General features: G+C 68.8%; 1 protein-coding gene across 2 annotated transcripts in view; it reads right to left on the bottom strand.

Moving 5' to 3' along the window:
- Nucleotides 1-518: 518 nt before the first annotated feature.
- Nucleotides 519-13,338, bottom strand: part of POLD1 (DNA polymerase delta 1, catalytic subunit) — a 31,018-nt gene continuing 18,198 nt past the window's right edge. Inside the window, exons 13-31 of one of the 2 annotated variants that reach the window (XM_058280682.2) lie at nt 12,809-13,000; nt 12,620-12,708; nt 12,424-12,540; nt 12,232-12,345; nt 11,841-11,988; nt 10,105-10,200; nt 9,488-9,625; nt 8,466-8,641; nt 8,061-8,213; nt 7,871-7,973; nt 7,183-7,315; nt 6,984-7,097; nt 6,670-6,722; nt 6,501-6,598; nt 4,288-4,315; nt 2,790-2,862; nt 2,285-2,490; nt 1,785-1,935; nt 519-858 (exon numbers count right to left, since the gene is read on the bottom strand). In XM_058280682.2, coding sequence (XP_058136665.1) covers nt 560-858; nt 1,785-1,935; nt 2,285-2,490; nt 2,790-2,862; nt 4,288-4,315; nt 6,501-6,598; nt 6,670-6,722; nt 6,984-7,097; nt 7,183-7,315; nt 7,871-7,973; nt 8,061-8,213; nt 8,466-8,641; nt 9,488-9,625; nt 10,105-10,200; nt 11,841-11,988; nt 12,232-12,345; nt 12,424-12,540; nt 12,620-12,708; nt 12,809-13,000 — 2,481 coding nt within the window. In that variant the 3' untranslated portion in view covers nt 519-559. Of the gene's footprint in view, nt 859-1,784; nt 1,936-2,284; nt 2,491-2,789; nt 2,863-4,287; nt 4,316-5,805; nt 6,039-6,500; nt 6,599-6,669; nt 6,723-6,983; nt 7,098-7,182; nt 7,316-7,870; nt 7,974-8,060; nt 8,214-8,465; nt 8,642-9,487; nt 9,626-10,104; nt 10,201-11,840; nt 11,989-12,231; nt 12,346-12,423; nt 12,541-12,619; nt 12,709-12,808; nt 13,001-13,338 lie in introns of those variants that run through there. The other variant, XM_058280681.2, reaches the window with a different exon arrangement.

Genomic DNA, 13,338 nt, shown 5'->3' with positions numbered 1-13,338 from the left:
CACCAGGCCTGACAAAGGTGGCTCCAGGCATGACAGAAAGATGCCAGAGGGACCCGAGATGCCACTGGAGAATCACGGGGTGGCTCAGAGAATTAGGGGACCTCAAAGACGACGAGGGGGACGTAGGAAGGGGGACAGGGAGATCTGAGACAGGATAAGGGGCACCCAGAAGGCCCCAGACATGGGAAAGGGGGTCCCAGAGGGGCTCCGAGCAGGGTGCAGGGCTGTGGCAGCGCCCCCTCTTCCGGGTGTGGGATCTGGTATCCCCATGTGATTGACTAGCAGACACACAAAGGGATCTCAGGGTGCCCCCCCATGCAGTCCCGTAGGGTCCGGGAGGTCCTGCGACCCAAGGCATGGGGACCCAGACATGGCAAAGGGGTCCCCCAGGGGCCCTGGGCAAGGCCAGCCCCCAACGTGGGGCTCCGTGGGTCCCCTGGACTAGGGTGTGGGGACCCCAGCGTGACGCGGGGACCCCGGAGGGGCCCTGGCTGGGGCGAGCCGTCCCCACGCGGCTCCCCAGGCGGGGCGCGGCGCCCTCCGAGCGCCTCGGGCGGGCTCAGGGGCGGCGGGCGCCGGGCAGCAGCGCGCTGTCGAACTGGTAGGTGAGCTTGCGCTTGACCTTGCGGATCTCGCCGGTCTTGGCGTAGTTGCGCAGCGCCCGCGCCAGCTTCTGGTAGGTCATGCGCTTGCGGTTGCCCTTCTGCTGGCCCCAGCGGCGCGCCAGGAGCTCCTTGTGCTTCGAGGAGAACTGGAAGACGCCGGCGCCCGGCTCCACCCACCACACGCACTCGCGCATGTCCCCGCGCGTCAGCAGCCCCAGCAGGAACTGGTACAGGCGCAGCTTCTTGCGGGCCCCTGCGGCGGGGAGACGGGCGTCCCTCAGGCGCGGGCCAGGGAAGGGGCGGGGCCGGGGGGGGTTGGCTGCTGCCTGTGCCCCGCCCTGCCCCCACTCCGGGGCGCGTGGCTCCCCCGCTGAGGCCACCCCCCCCAAAACTGCCATCCCCACAGGAGATGTGCTTGCCCCCCGGCCCCCGCTCCTCCGGGGTGGGCACACAGCAACGTCTACTTGCTCCCTGGGATGGAAGAATCTGTGGAAGGGGTGGCCGCGCCCTAGGGGCTTGTGGGGAGAGCTGCCAGTGAGTTCAGCTGGGGTGGGCGGGGACCCCAGGGCGGCCTTTTCTGTAGCTTACACCTCTGGCTCCCCGTCCCCTCTGGGCCCTTCGGCTCTAGGGGGGCAGTGATACAGGGGGAGGCTGGGGCTCCTGGCAGGGCTCTGGGGTGCCAGACCCTACCTCTGCTGTGTGACCTTGGGATGGGGACTTGACCTCTCTGAGCCTCCGTTGGTGAGGCGAATGTGTATGTGTGTGAGTTTTGCCAGGGGGTGGGCTGGGGCCCTTCAGCTCCCCCCATCTTCAGCAGCACCCCAGCTGGCGGCAAGTCGGAGGAGTAGGCGGCTGCCGCCCAAGGTGGGATGGGACCCTGAGGCCCAGAGAGCTAAAGTAAGGCCCCCCGCCCCCCAGGGCTGAGCATGGCCCTGGGCACGCGGCCGGAAGCAGGGGTGGACGTGTGGGGTGGACGTGGTCACTGTCTCGTTGCAACGGTGCTGGAGAGGCCAGCTGTCCTCCCGCTGACCCGCGTTAGCCCCGCTGCGTGGAAAGGAAGCCGAGGCACAAAGAGGCAGAGGCACTTGCCCAAGGCCACCCAGCCGGCCCATGGTGGGGCCGGGACCACCCTCAGCTCTGAAGCAGGTCTCGGGAAGAGGCCCCCCGCCCCCCACCTACCTGCCTCGGAGCCCCTGCCCTCGGCGCCCGCTGCCAGCGCCTCGTCCGTCTCGCTGTCCGACACCTCCAGGGCGGGGCTGTCCAGCAGCAGGTCCTCCTCCTCCGACAGCGCGGGGCTGGGGTACGGGGCGAAGGCCGGGGGCGCCAGGGCCTGCGGAGGCCAGGGTCACCCGCACGCCAGGGCCCCCGCTCCTCCCCCGCGCCCTCCTCCCGCCCCGCTGGACTCCAGTCGCCGCCGAGGACGCCGCGCTCCCTCCGCTCCAGCTCGTCCGGCGGTGACGATGACAGGAGGGTCCCCATGCCCCCCCCCAGCTTAGACCCCGTCGAGGCGCCCCCGGGCCTCGGCCGCTGCACTGGGGCCAGGCAGTGACAGTGGCGCTTAGCCTCGGAGGGCTTCCGAGAGGCCGGCCGGGGCTCACCTGCGCCCAGGTTCGGACGCAGTGCCGGGTGCCCGGCAACGCCCCACACGCGGGGCTTTCGGCCGCCTCCCAGCGCCTCACCTGGCTGGCGAAGTTCTCTGTGGGGTACGCTGGGAGGCCAGGCCCCAGCGCCTCCAGGCTGGCGGGGGCGTCGAGGCCCCCCTCGGGACTGTAGGTGGGGCCGTAGCAGAGCTGGATGCCCTGGGGGGCGCCGAAGGCCGCCGTTGCAGGGTCGAAGGCCTCGTAGGGCGTGGCGGGCACGGGCGGGGCCCAGTCCCACATTGCGTCTAGGGGTGGGGGCACCGGCTCAGAAGGCTGCCCTCCCCGCCCCGGCCCCAGCACAGACGGGCCTTTGTGGGCGTGCAAATCCCCAGCCCCAGGATTTGCATGGAGGGGCCGGCGGTGGGAGAGGGAAGGGGTGAGGGGGGAGAGAGAAGGGCGGAGGGGGGAGAGAGAAGGGCCGAGGGGGGAGGCTTGGGCTGCCCTCATCCGGCCCCCCTCCCCAGGGCCTCGGCCGCCCCACTAGTGAAATGCACCCGCGGGTCCGAGGCCCAGGTGGGGCGGGGCCTGGGCTGGGGTCACTCACCGGGAGCCCCGTCTGCATCGGGGTAGCCCGGGTGCTTGCAGCTGTCCAGGTCGTAGAAGACGCCATCCGGGTACTGATGGGGGGGAGAGGGTCATCCTGGCTGCAGGGAGCCCCCACCCCAACACCGAACCAGCAGGGAGACTCCCACCCAGGGGTTTAGAAGCAAGGGGAGGGACAGAGACCAAGAGACACAGACCTGCAGACACGGTGGGAGAGGCACAGAGACACACAGGGACAGGCAGGGACAGAGAGAGACAGGGGGGGCACAGGCAGGGAGAGGCCGCAAGCGCGGGGACCCGAGGGCTCCCGGGAAGCCTGTCCGTCGCCCGTCACCCCAGCGTGGTGCCGGGATACAGTCGGTGCTCAGTGGCACCTGGGGAAGCGCGGAAGCAACTGCCCCAGCCGCGCCTAGCTCGTGGGGCAGTGGGGCGGGGGGCGGGGGGCTTTCACAGAGGTGGGGTCTCGCGCTGCTCTTCTCCACCCGCCTGTTGCTCCGTCTCAGGAGCCACGCGTTGCCTCAGGAACGCCACTCAAGCAACGACTAAAGCTCCACAGCCACCATCCCTGTCACCCAGCAAGCCCGCTCCTGACATTTACCCAAGAGAACTGGAAAGAGATGTACACACACGTAAAGAAAGCCCTTGGTCGAGAACGTTTGTGGCAGCAAACTGGCCCCTGAAGAGAATGGAGACACACACAGTGGTGTATTCCTCAGCTGGAGTACTATACAGCAAGGAAAAAGGGCAGCGCCGAGGCACACTTGAGCAGAAGAGGCCAGGCACAAGAGGACACGCTCGATTCACTTTATCTGACATTCAAAAACAGGCAGGACTGATCTAGAAAGGGTGATGTGCAGGGGAGGGCAGAGGGAGTCTCCTGCAGTGAAGAGGTCCTCTGTTGTGATGTGGCTGGCAGATACCCAATGAGCCTGTCAGGGAAAGCTCACCGAGTGTCGCATGAGAGCTGTCCTTGCACTAGCTCTCAACTGCCCCTGCACTGTACATTTAAATGTAGGTAAAATGCATTGTTTATGTGTCTGTTATCACAATAAAACAAAAATAAAATGACTAAGAAACACAAGGAAGGGCGAGGTGAAGTTGGGTTGGAGGTGACAGCAGAGCGGCACACAGGGGCTTCTGCCCCCCCGTGGGGTTCGGTCCCTCCCGGGGGTGGTGGGGTCGTGGGTGTCTGGGCTGGCATCCTGTGTCTGAAATATTACAGAGTAAAGGTTTTTGAATCCAAGACAAGAGATGGGAAGGAAAGAAGGAATAAGTGAATTGGCTGAATGTGGGTCGAGCGTGGAGAGAAGCAAAGGCACCCGCTGTCCCTGGGCAAGGAGGAAGCCGGTGATGGGGATGGGGCGGGGGCAGGAGACAGACATGGAAAAAGAGACAGAAGGGGAAACCGAGGCAGGGGGCAAGCGACCCTGCGAAGGGAGGTCACGGTGGGCCACGCGGATCCCCCCACCCCTCCCCGGCGCCCGGGGGCCCCGACTCACCAGGCAGCTGAAGTGTGGCCCGTCGAGCCTGGAGGGGGAGAGGCACAGGGGCATGTCAGAAGCGCCTCAGTGGTTCCAGGGAGTTGGTGGGGGCGCAGCTGTGGCCACCGCAGCGTTTGCCTCGCCTGTGTGTGGGCCAGCCCACCACACTCACCCCGTCCCCACCGGGACAGGAAGTGGGGGGCGGGGGCCAGGCAAATGTCCCCCTGGGATTTGCATAGACAGAGGCTGGGGAGGGCAGGGAAAGTGAGAGAGAGAAAGTCCCCGAGGAGGTGGGGGGCCGGGCCGGGCCGGGAGGGGGCCTGGGCGCTCAGACCCCTTGGGGCCTCTGTTTCCCAGCCGGTGAAGGGTGCCAGCACCGGGACATTTGTAGGGACAGACACGGGGACATCAGACTCAGCCGAGGGGAGAGGAGCGGGAGGCAGGAGAAAGTGGGGGTGGGGGGTACACACGCAGGCTTGTTTGCGGGAAGAGACCACTGAGCCCCGGGGACGGGGGACGGAGGGGAGATGAGGAGGGACAACCGGAGGGACGAGAGCCGGCCGGGAGGAGCGGGGAGCCCCAAGCAGCGGAGGCAGGCGGCAGAGGGGGTCGAGGGGGAGACGGAGCAGAAGGCCCCGGGGGCACCAGCCGAGGGGGCTCTCAGGGACGGGGTGGGGAGGAGCGTGGGGAGGGGCCGGCGGGTCCGGGACGGGGCGCCCTGCTTACTGAGCAGCCTCCAGGGCGAGCATGGCGGCTCCGGGCGGGGCTGGCCTCGAGCTGCGGCCACCACCCCTATTTATACCCCGGGGCCGGGGTGGGGGTGCGGGAGCTCAGCCCTCCTCGAAAATCCCCTCAGGGAGGGGGCCGGGGAGGGGGCTGGATTGCACAACCCTTCGGTCACGGTCACGTGGTGGGAAGGGCGGGCGCAGGGGCCAACTGGACCTGGGGATCCCCAAGATCTGGGGTGGGTCTGGGGGGCTGGCCCTGAGGGGCGGGCGACGGGAGAGGGGCTGGGTTAACGGGACCCTGACCCGCCCAGGGAGGGCTGGGGGTCCCTCTGGTCTGGGAAGGGTCTGCAGACCCTGGAGGTGAATTCAGCCCCAGGGAGAGGGGCGTGGGGCGTCTCGAGACAAGGGGGTGGCTGTGGTGGACAGATATGGGGGGATGTCAGAAGGGGAAAGGGGGGTCGGACCTGGGGTCCCCCCGGAAAATCCAGGCCCAAGGCCACCGCGAGGAGCCTGAGGTGGAAACATCTGTGGGTGTGCGACACGGGGGTCCTTGGGGAGTGGAAACCAGCCGTGCCAGGGGCTGCCCCAGGGCCTGGGGGAAACCGGGCAGCACCTGGAGGGCGGGGTGGCCCCCCAGGGGCAGGCCTGGGAGCAGAGCCTGGGTCCCCGAGCAGGGTGGGGGAGCTCGTCGGGGGCTGCGGGGAAACCGAGGCAGAGGAGCTGGAGCGCTGGGGCTGGGGCGGTCCAGCGGGGCCCGGGGGAGTCAGGGCGTCGGAAAGGGTCTCCCCCCAGAGCACGAGGAGGCAGATCACAAAAGCCTGAGCTTTATTTGCGGGTTCCCGCGTCCCCCAGGCCCGTGCCCGGGGGTGGCAGGGTCCCCAGGCCCGTGCCCGGGGGTGGCGGGGTCCCCAGGCCCGTGCCCGGGGCTGGCGGGGTCACCAGGCCTCGGGGCCGGGGGGCCCGAAGCGCCTCAGCAGCTGCTCCTGGTCCTCCAGGTCCTTCCGCACCTTCTTGCGCATGTAGAAGATGGGGCAGTCCCGGCTGTGGAGGGGGGTGCGGGTCAGGGTCCAGGGGGGCCTGGCTGTCCCAGCTGGGGGAGGTCAGGCCCCGGCCAGGCCTGGGGGGGCGATGGGGGGGCGCGAGCGCCCCACACCCTGGGCGGAGGCGGTTCCCAGGACTTTGGCCCCACCCTGGCCCCCGGCCCCCCCAGCCTGGGCGCAGGCGGCTGTTTGCTCAGCGGGCAGGGGGCCGATAACGGGCGGCTCTGGGCCCTCTATCACGCCGGCCGTATATCACCTGTCACCTGGCGTGGGAACCCGCCCCGCCTGCCTGTTCCCTGGGGAAAGCCCGGCCCGCCCGGGGCGGGGGCGCTGGGGGCCCTCCCTGGGGGGCTGGGGCCTGCGCTGGCCCGGCCTGCCGGACAGAGGCTCAGGCCGGCGGGGCAGGGAGGGCGCCGGCGGGAGGACACCGGGCCGGGCTGCGCGCCGGGGGGCGGCGGCGCACCTGGTGCAGATGACGTCCTCGTGCAGGCTGCCCTGGCAGCGCTGGCACTGCGTCCAGAGGCGCGAGAAGCGCTCCTCCAGGGCGTTCAGGTGGGACACCTGCGAGGCGGGGCTGGCGTGAGGGCTGCGGGTCGCCGGGCCCCTGCCCCCCACCACGGCCCCCACCGCACCTCCTTCTGGTACAGCTCCGACTCCCGGGGCTGGCAGAACCTGCACACGGCTCCTGGGGAGAGGCAGGGGGGTCAGCGCCTGGCCCCTGCCCTGTCCCCGCCCGCTGCCCATCCCTGAAAGTCCCTGGAGGCTGGAGAACAAGGGAGCGAGTGTGCGTGGGGAAAACTCCCCTGGGGAACCCCCGGGGCGGGGGGCGGGGGGCGAGGACCCTCCCGCATGGGCACACACCCGGGGAGACCCCCACCCGGGCCGGGCCCCGCCGGGAGGCCGTGCTGCCCACGGGCCGGGGGCCGGGGTTCCGGGCGCTGCTCACCCTGGTGGCTGAGCACGGAGCGGCAGCCGACGCAGCAGCTGCGGCGCTGGGCGAAGGCCAGGAGGCCGCCCACCTTGCCCGTGAGCACCGTCTTGCAGCGGGTGTGCTCCCCACCTGCAGGGGGCGGGCGTGAGTGAGCTGCCCCCCTGGGCACCCCCCAAGGCCCAGGCGCCCCGCCCCGGCCCCGGCGGCCCCTCACGCAGCAGCACGGCCTCGGCGCGGCCCTCGCCCAGGATGGGCTCGAAGATGCGCAGGAGCGGCTTGGCGAGCTGCTGCTCCAGGTAGTACTGCGTGTCGATGGGCAGGCTGTGCTCCAGCACGAAGAGCGGGTCCTGCGGGCGGCCTCGTCACACGCGGCCCGCGGCCCACGCGGGGAGGGGAGGGGGCAGCCACGAGGTGGCGCGGCCCGGGGGGCTCTGGGGTCTCGAGTGGGGTCAGAGGTCATGGGGAATCCCAGGGCTGCAGGCTGTGATCCAGGCTGGGGGCCACGGCGGGGGCGGTCAGAGCTCATGGGGGGTGGGCAGGGACGTGACGCCAGGGGTTGGAGGCAGAAGCTAAGAGGTGAGGGGGTGAGACAGGAAGTGGGGGCCAAGCGAGGGTCACGGGGGTCGGAGGTCACGGGGAGGGGTGGGTCAGGTGCGGGTGTCTGTGGGGGAGGGGTTTTGGGTCCGGGGAGTGGAGGTTGGTGTGCCGGGCACAGGGCGAGATGGGGCCCTTCCAGGGAGGTCCCCAGGCGGGGAGGCCCCCGGTATGTTTTAGGGGGTGGGCCTAGGGGGCGCGTGGGGCTCACGGAGGGCGACGCCCCCCAGGCCACCCCGGCGCAAAAGCAGAAGTGAGAGCCTGGGGGGCGGGGAGGCGGCGGGGCGCGGGCCCAGGTGGGGCCTGACCTCGGACTTCATGTAGGCGGCCACGCCCTTGGCGGCGCCAATGATCACGTAGGGCACGCGGTCGCCCAGGCTGGGCGCACTCCCGGGGTCCCGCTTCCTCATCCTGTGGGGAGACCGGGACAGCGGGTGGTCAGGCCAGGGAGGCAGGGCCGCAGGAAGTGGCGGGTGCAGCTGGCGCGGGGCGCCGCACCTCTCGGCCAGCTGCACGTGGGCCTGCTTGCCCGCGTAGTCGGCGGCCGCGCGCGTCAGCTCCTTGGTGATGACCAGCTGGGAGATGTCGATGCGATTGCACAGCAGGTCCGAGATGACGTCCTGTGCGTGGGCCACGGCGCCCGCCGGGTCCCTGGGGGCGGGGCGGGCATCCCCAGTCATGGCAGCCCCGAGGGGGGAGGCCCCGGGGGGCTCGGGGAGCTGAGGCTGGGGGGGGAGGAGGCCCGCCCCAGCTGCCCAGCCCCAGACTTTCCACTGCGGGAGGGACACCTGCGTCCCCAAGGGAGGGGCCGGGGCGGGCCTCCCCGGTCTGAGGGTGGAGGGGGCTGGGGGCCCTGGACTGGCCAGAGGCAGGAGCGCCGGGGCGGGCCGGGGTCCCGCGCACCGGTCGATGAGCAGGCGGCGCAGCGAGGCGGTGACGAGGTTGGCCACGAGGGGGCAGTTGTCCCTGCGCACGGCCTCCAGCCCCTTGCAGTCCATGCGGTCGTGGGCGTCGGGGCGCGAGGAGAAGAGCAGGCCGGCGTAGCGCTTCTTGCTGATGAGCAGGTAGGGGAAGTAGACCTAGGGGGACCCGAGGCCCGGATTCCTGAGACCATGGGGGGCCAGCACCCCCACCTGAGCCCCTCCAGAAATGGGGGCCAGTCGAGGCTGGTCCCTGAAACCAGGATTCGGACACTCGGGGGGGCGGACCCTACACCCTAGCGCACTGCCTAAGACAGCTTAAGGGGAACCCACCCTCAGCCTTGTAGGGTCCCCCCCACCAGGGACCCCAAATCTGAAACAAATCGACCCAGAGATAGCCCCCAAAACACAAGAAGCTGAGACCAGAGTGAACCCCGAGCCTGGGGCGGACGGGGGCACAGCGAGGCACCCCGTGGGGGAAGAGGAGACCCGGGCTGGGGCGCGCCAGAGGCCAGAGAGCCCCAGGCGGCAGGCGCCGTGACAGCGGCTGTACCGAGGCCTGAACTGTGGCTGAACCTTGGGGACCCGGTATCCTGAGGCTGCCCTGGACCTGGGACAGGGCAGCCCCCAAACTTGAAACGGCGCCAGGCAGCTCCAAAACCGCGAGCCGCCCCAAGCCTGACAGGGTTCCCAAAAGCAGATGTGCTGCTGCACAGAGCCACGGATCAGGGCGTCCCCAAAACCAAGGCCCCAAACTCAGGAGGGTCCAAGGAGCAAAACGAATACCTCGAACGGGGGCTGAAAAATGAGGCGCCCACAGTCCTGGGGTTAGCGTACCCCAAAATGGAGGGAGCAACACTGGGGCCGCCCTAGAGCCTGCAACACCAGGGGTCCCCACAGTTACATCCTTCAGCTCTGAAGGCACCCCGAGAACCAGAGGCCCTGAAAACTGGCAAGGCCGCACCTGGCCCCCTCCAAGCCTGAGCGGAGGGGAACCCCACTTACCTTCTCGAACTCAAGCCGGATAGGTGAGGGGAAGTGGCCCGACACCCAGTCTGCAGCCTCCCGCCCCAGGGCCATCGCCTCGGCCACAGAGGAGACGCCGAATCGGCACATGACAGAGTCGGTGTCACCGTACACCACCTGGGAGATGGGTGAGGCAGCGTGAGCGACCGGGAGGTGCAGCGAGGGGTCTGAGGCACGTGCCCGGGCCCAGGTGCAGGAGGGGCCCCAAGATGCTGCAGAAGGGCAGGTGGGCGGGCCTGGGAGGGCGGCCTGGGAGGGCAGGCCTGGGAGGGCGGCCTGGGAGGGTGGCCTGGGAGGGCGGCCTGGGAGGGCAGCCTGGGAGGGCAGGCCTGGGCGGGTGGCCTGGGAGGGAAGGCCTGGGAGGTCGGCCTGGGAGGGTAGCCTGGGAGGGCGGCCTGGGCGGGCGGCCTGGGAGGGCAGGCCTGGGAGAGTGGCCTGGGAGGGCAGGCCTGGGAGGGCGGCCTGGGAGAGTGGCCTGGGAGGGCGGCCTGGGAGGGTGGCCTGGGCGGGCGGCCTGGGAGGGGGGGGGGGTGCAAGCATGGCCTCCCTGCAGCTGCCTGCCCTGGACTCCTCCACGCCCACCTCCAGGCCCTGACCTTGGCGTCGGTGCTGTAGCCGTTTTCCACCGTGTACTTGGACTCCACCAGTTGCTTTGTCTTCTCGATCATCTGACGCCCAAAGCCAGTGACGCTCTGTGGGGCAGAAAGGTGCAGAGCTGGCCCAGGGGCCTCCTGCCCCAGGCACAGCTGGGGTCCTGCCTCTGCTGCCTCCTGCCGCTCTGAACCTGGGCAAGCCTCCTCTGGGCCTCAGGCTCCAAATGTGCAAAACGGGGCTGCCAGACTGCTCCTCCAAGGTCTGCTGGAGAGAAGGGGGCCCCCTGGCCTACAGCTCTGGGCATGCTGGAGGAGGAACTGGGTACATCGAGGTATCAGAAAGGCTGGAGTCAGAAAGAGGCTATGGAGGTTGTGGGGTATCAGGAAGGGGCACTTCGGGGTGTGAGGCCCCCTGTGTACTCCAGAGTGCCCGACATTCCAGGTCCCCTCCCTGAGGGCAGCCACACTACCCCACGGAGAAAGGAAGATTTCTTTTCAAAAGTCTCATGTTACAAAAAAGGAAACTGTGGCTAAGTATGAGGGCAGCAAGAAGAAAGGGTATGATTGCTTTGTTTTTGTTTGAATCCAATCAGAGAAATCTGTTTTTTAACTAGATAGAGCAATTAGCCTATTTACGTTTAGTATAATTACTAATAGAGTTTAAATCTACCACCGCACTGCACGCTTTCTATTTGCTTCACCTATTCTATGCTTCCCTTCCTTTCTTTTCTTATTTTCTGGAATGAGTCAGCATTTTTTATTATTCCATTCCTCTAACCCATGAGCATGAGAGACAGGCAAGGAAAGAGTCCTACTGAAAGGGACAGGAAGGAAAGGAAGGAAGGGAAGAAAGAAAGAGCGAGCTGAGAGAGAAGAGTCCAAGAAAGGATCAGAAAAGGCCCCGCACGAGCAGGCCACGGAAGGTCCTGGAGGAGGCTGGAGAGGAAGCCCTGGATAGAGCCTCCTTAGGCCACGAGCCGACCCAACGGCCCCGACCTGGCGGAACCCTGCACCCAGCACCTCTCCCTTCCCGAGTCTGCCTGAACGTCGAGCAGCAGAGCCCCAGGAGTAAGCAGGCCCTGAACCTGGGCTGCTGCTGTGGGAAGGGGGTGCCCCGGTGGGGCCGGGAAAGGACAGTGGGCATTTCTGCCACTTCTCAGAGCAGGGCGAGGGCGTGGCCAACACGTGCTGGGGTCCTCGCGCCTGGGGCAGACGTGAGGTCGAGGGGCCCGGCTGAGGACACGCAGGGCAAGGGTCGGGGCCTGACTGCCGAGGGTGACCTCTAGCCACCCCCAACCCCCAGACACTGCCTTGTTCCCCCATCAGAAGAGGTGGCTGGGGTACACACTGCCGGGGGGAAGCGGACCTGAAAGCCCGCCAGGCGGCCCCTCCCGCCCCTTGGGCCTCTGCTGGCCGCAGCTCCTGAGGGCTCGCCTCCCCCCTCCTTGTCTGCAGGGCCTTGGCCCACTTGCCCCTGTGCAGTCAGCGCTGCCGCTGTCTGGGTCCCCGGGCCGCAGGAGCTCAGGGGCCTTTCCCATGCAGTCACCTGTGGGGTCCCAGGGCGTGCAGCAGGGCCGGCCGCCCACAGAGACTCGAACCCATCGCTCAAGCCACCCCGGTGTCCCCACTCCAAAACGGGTCCCTAGCGAGTCGAGGAACCCAGACCTCTGGGCCGAGCCCTGGTTCTCCCACAGAGGGCACGCCTGCCACCCCCTGCCCGCCGGGGGCCCAGCATTCACCTGAGAGATCTCCAGGCACGGCAGCTTGCCCACCTGGGCGCCGGTGAAGCCGTACACGGAGTTGGCGCTCACCTTCAGCGCCAGCTGCCGCCCATCCAAGACCTGCCGGCGCAGCGGGTCCGTCTCCTTGGCCAGCTCTGCTTTGGCCCTGGAGAGGGGGCGTGGGGTCAGAGGTCTCTCTGACAGGGCCCGGGTCTTGGGAGGAGCCCAGGATGGGCACTGGCCAGGGCCCTTCTGGAAAGGGTGCTGGCCATGCTGCCCAGGACACCGGCCGAGGCGCAAGCCTGTCTCTTCACAGAGACGTGCAGCAGGGAGATCCCCGGGTGCCTGGGTGGAGGGCACTGAGCAGCAGCGGCAACTCTGGGCTGGGGCGGGGGGCCGGAGAGCCCACCTCTTCCGGGCACTGAGCAGGTTCTCCAGGATCTGCGGCAGCAGCCCCTTGCGCACCGACGTCTTCACGAACTCGTCCCCCGTGGGCGTCTTGATGAACTGGTCCGAGGTTAGGCTGGGCGGAGGGCGAGGGGCCGTGACTCCCGCTGCGCCGCCCCCGCCCGCCCTGCCCGCCGCCGGGGGGTGCCCGTACCCCAGCTTCTGGGCGGCCCCGGGCCGCAGGAGCGTGGTGTAGCACAGGTTGTGGGCCATCATGATGGACGGGTACAGCGAGGAGAAGTCCAGGGTGGCGATGGGGACGTCGTAGTACCTGCAGGGGGGGCCGCGGGGAGTCAGGTCGGAGCCCCCGCTGCCTCCCGAGCCCCCCCGCGGGGGTCCGAGGGCCTCACCCCTTGAGCGGCTCGATGACGGTGGCGCCCGTGTAGTCCTCGCCTCCCTCCGTCTTCACCACCGGCATCACCAGCCCCTCGCGCATGGCCTGCAGTGACGGTGGGTGGGTAGGTGGGTGGGGGCGCACCCGCAGGGCCCCTCGGCAGGCGGGCTGGGGCGGGACCCGCCCTCGGCTGCGGCCCACTGACCTGCCGCAGCAGCTGGGACACGACCTTGACCTGCTGGCCTCGGCTGAGCAGGTAGCCGAGGGGCACGCCCGTGACGCGCGCCATCTCCATGGCGTTCACCAGCACCATGAGGCGCTCCAGCAGGCGCAGCGGCAGGAAGGCGTCCTTGAGGCAGTACACGGCCAGGCGGCGGCGCGTCTGCTCGTTCCCGTTCTGGGGGCGGGCGGGGACAGGTTGGGCGTGTCCCCAGAAGGCGACCCCGCCCCGCCCCGCAGGATCCTATCTGGAAACGGGGTCTTTGAAGATGTGGTGAGTCGGGATGGCACGGCCTGGTCTGGCATCTAGGTGGAGGCCAGTGGGGGGGCCAAGGGCTACAGGGAGACTGCGGCCTGAAGGCCCGGGATGAGGCGGGGGAGAGGGTGAGGGGCCGGGAGGGCCTGGTGACCCAGAGGTCAGAGCAGAAGCAGAGCAAAGGTCACAGCGGCAGCGGTCACTGAGTGGGCAACACTCAGAGGCCGGGGACGGGCAGTCAGGGCGAGAGACTGGGAGAA

Source organism: Dasypus novemcinctus, chromosome 18, assembly GCF_030445035.2.
Source record: "Dasypus novemcinctus isolate mDasNov1 chromosome 18, mDasNov1.1.hap2, whole genome shotgun sequence".
NCBI lineage: Eukaryota > Metazoa > Chordata > Mammalia > Cingulata > Dasypodidae > Dasypus > Dasypus novemcinctus.
Note: the sequence above shows the minus strand (reverse complement) of the source record. Positions and strands in the feature narration are given on the sequence as shown.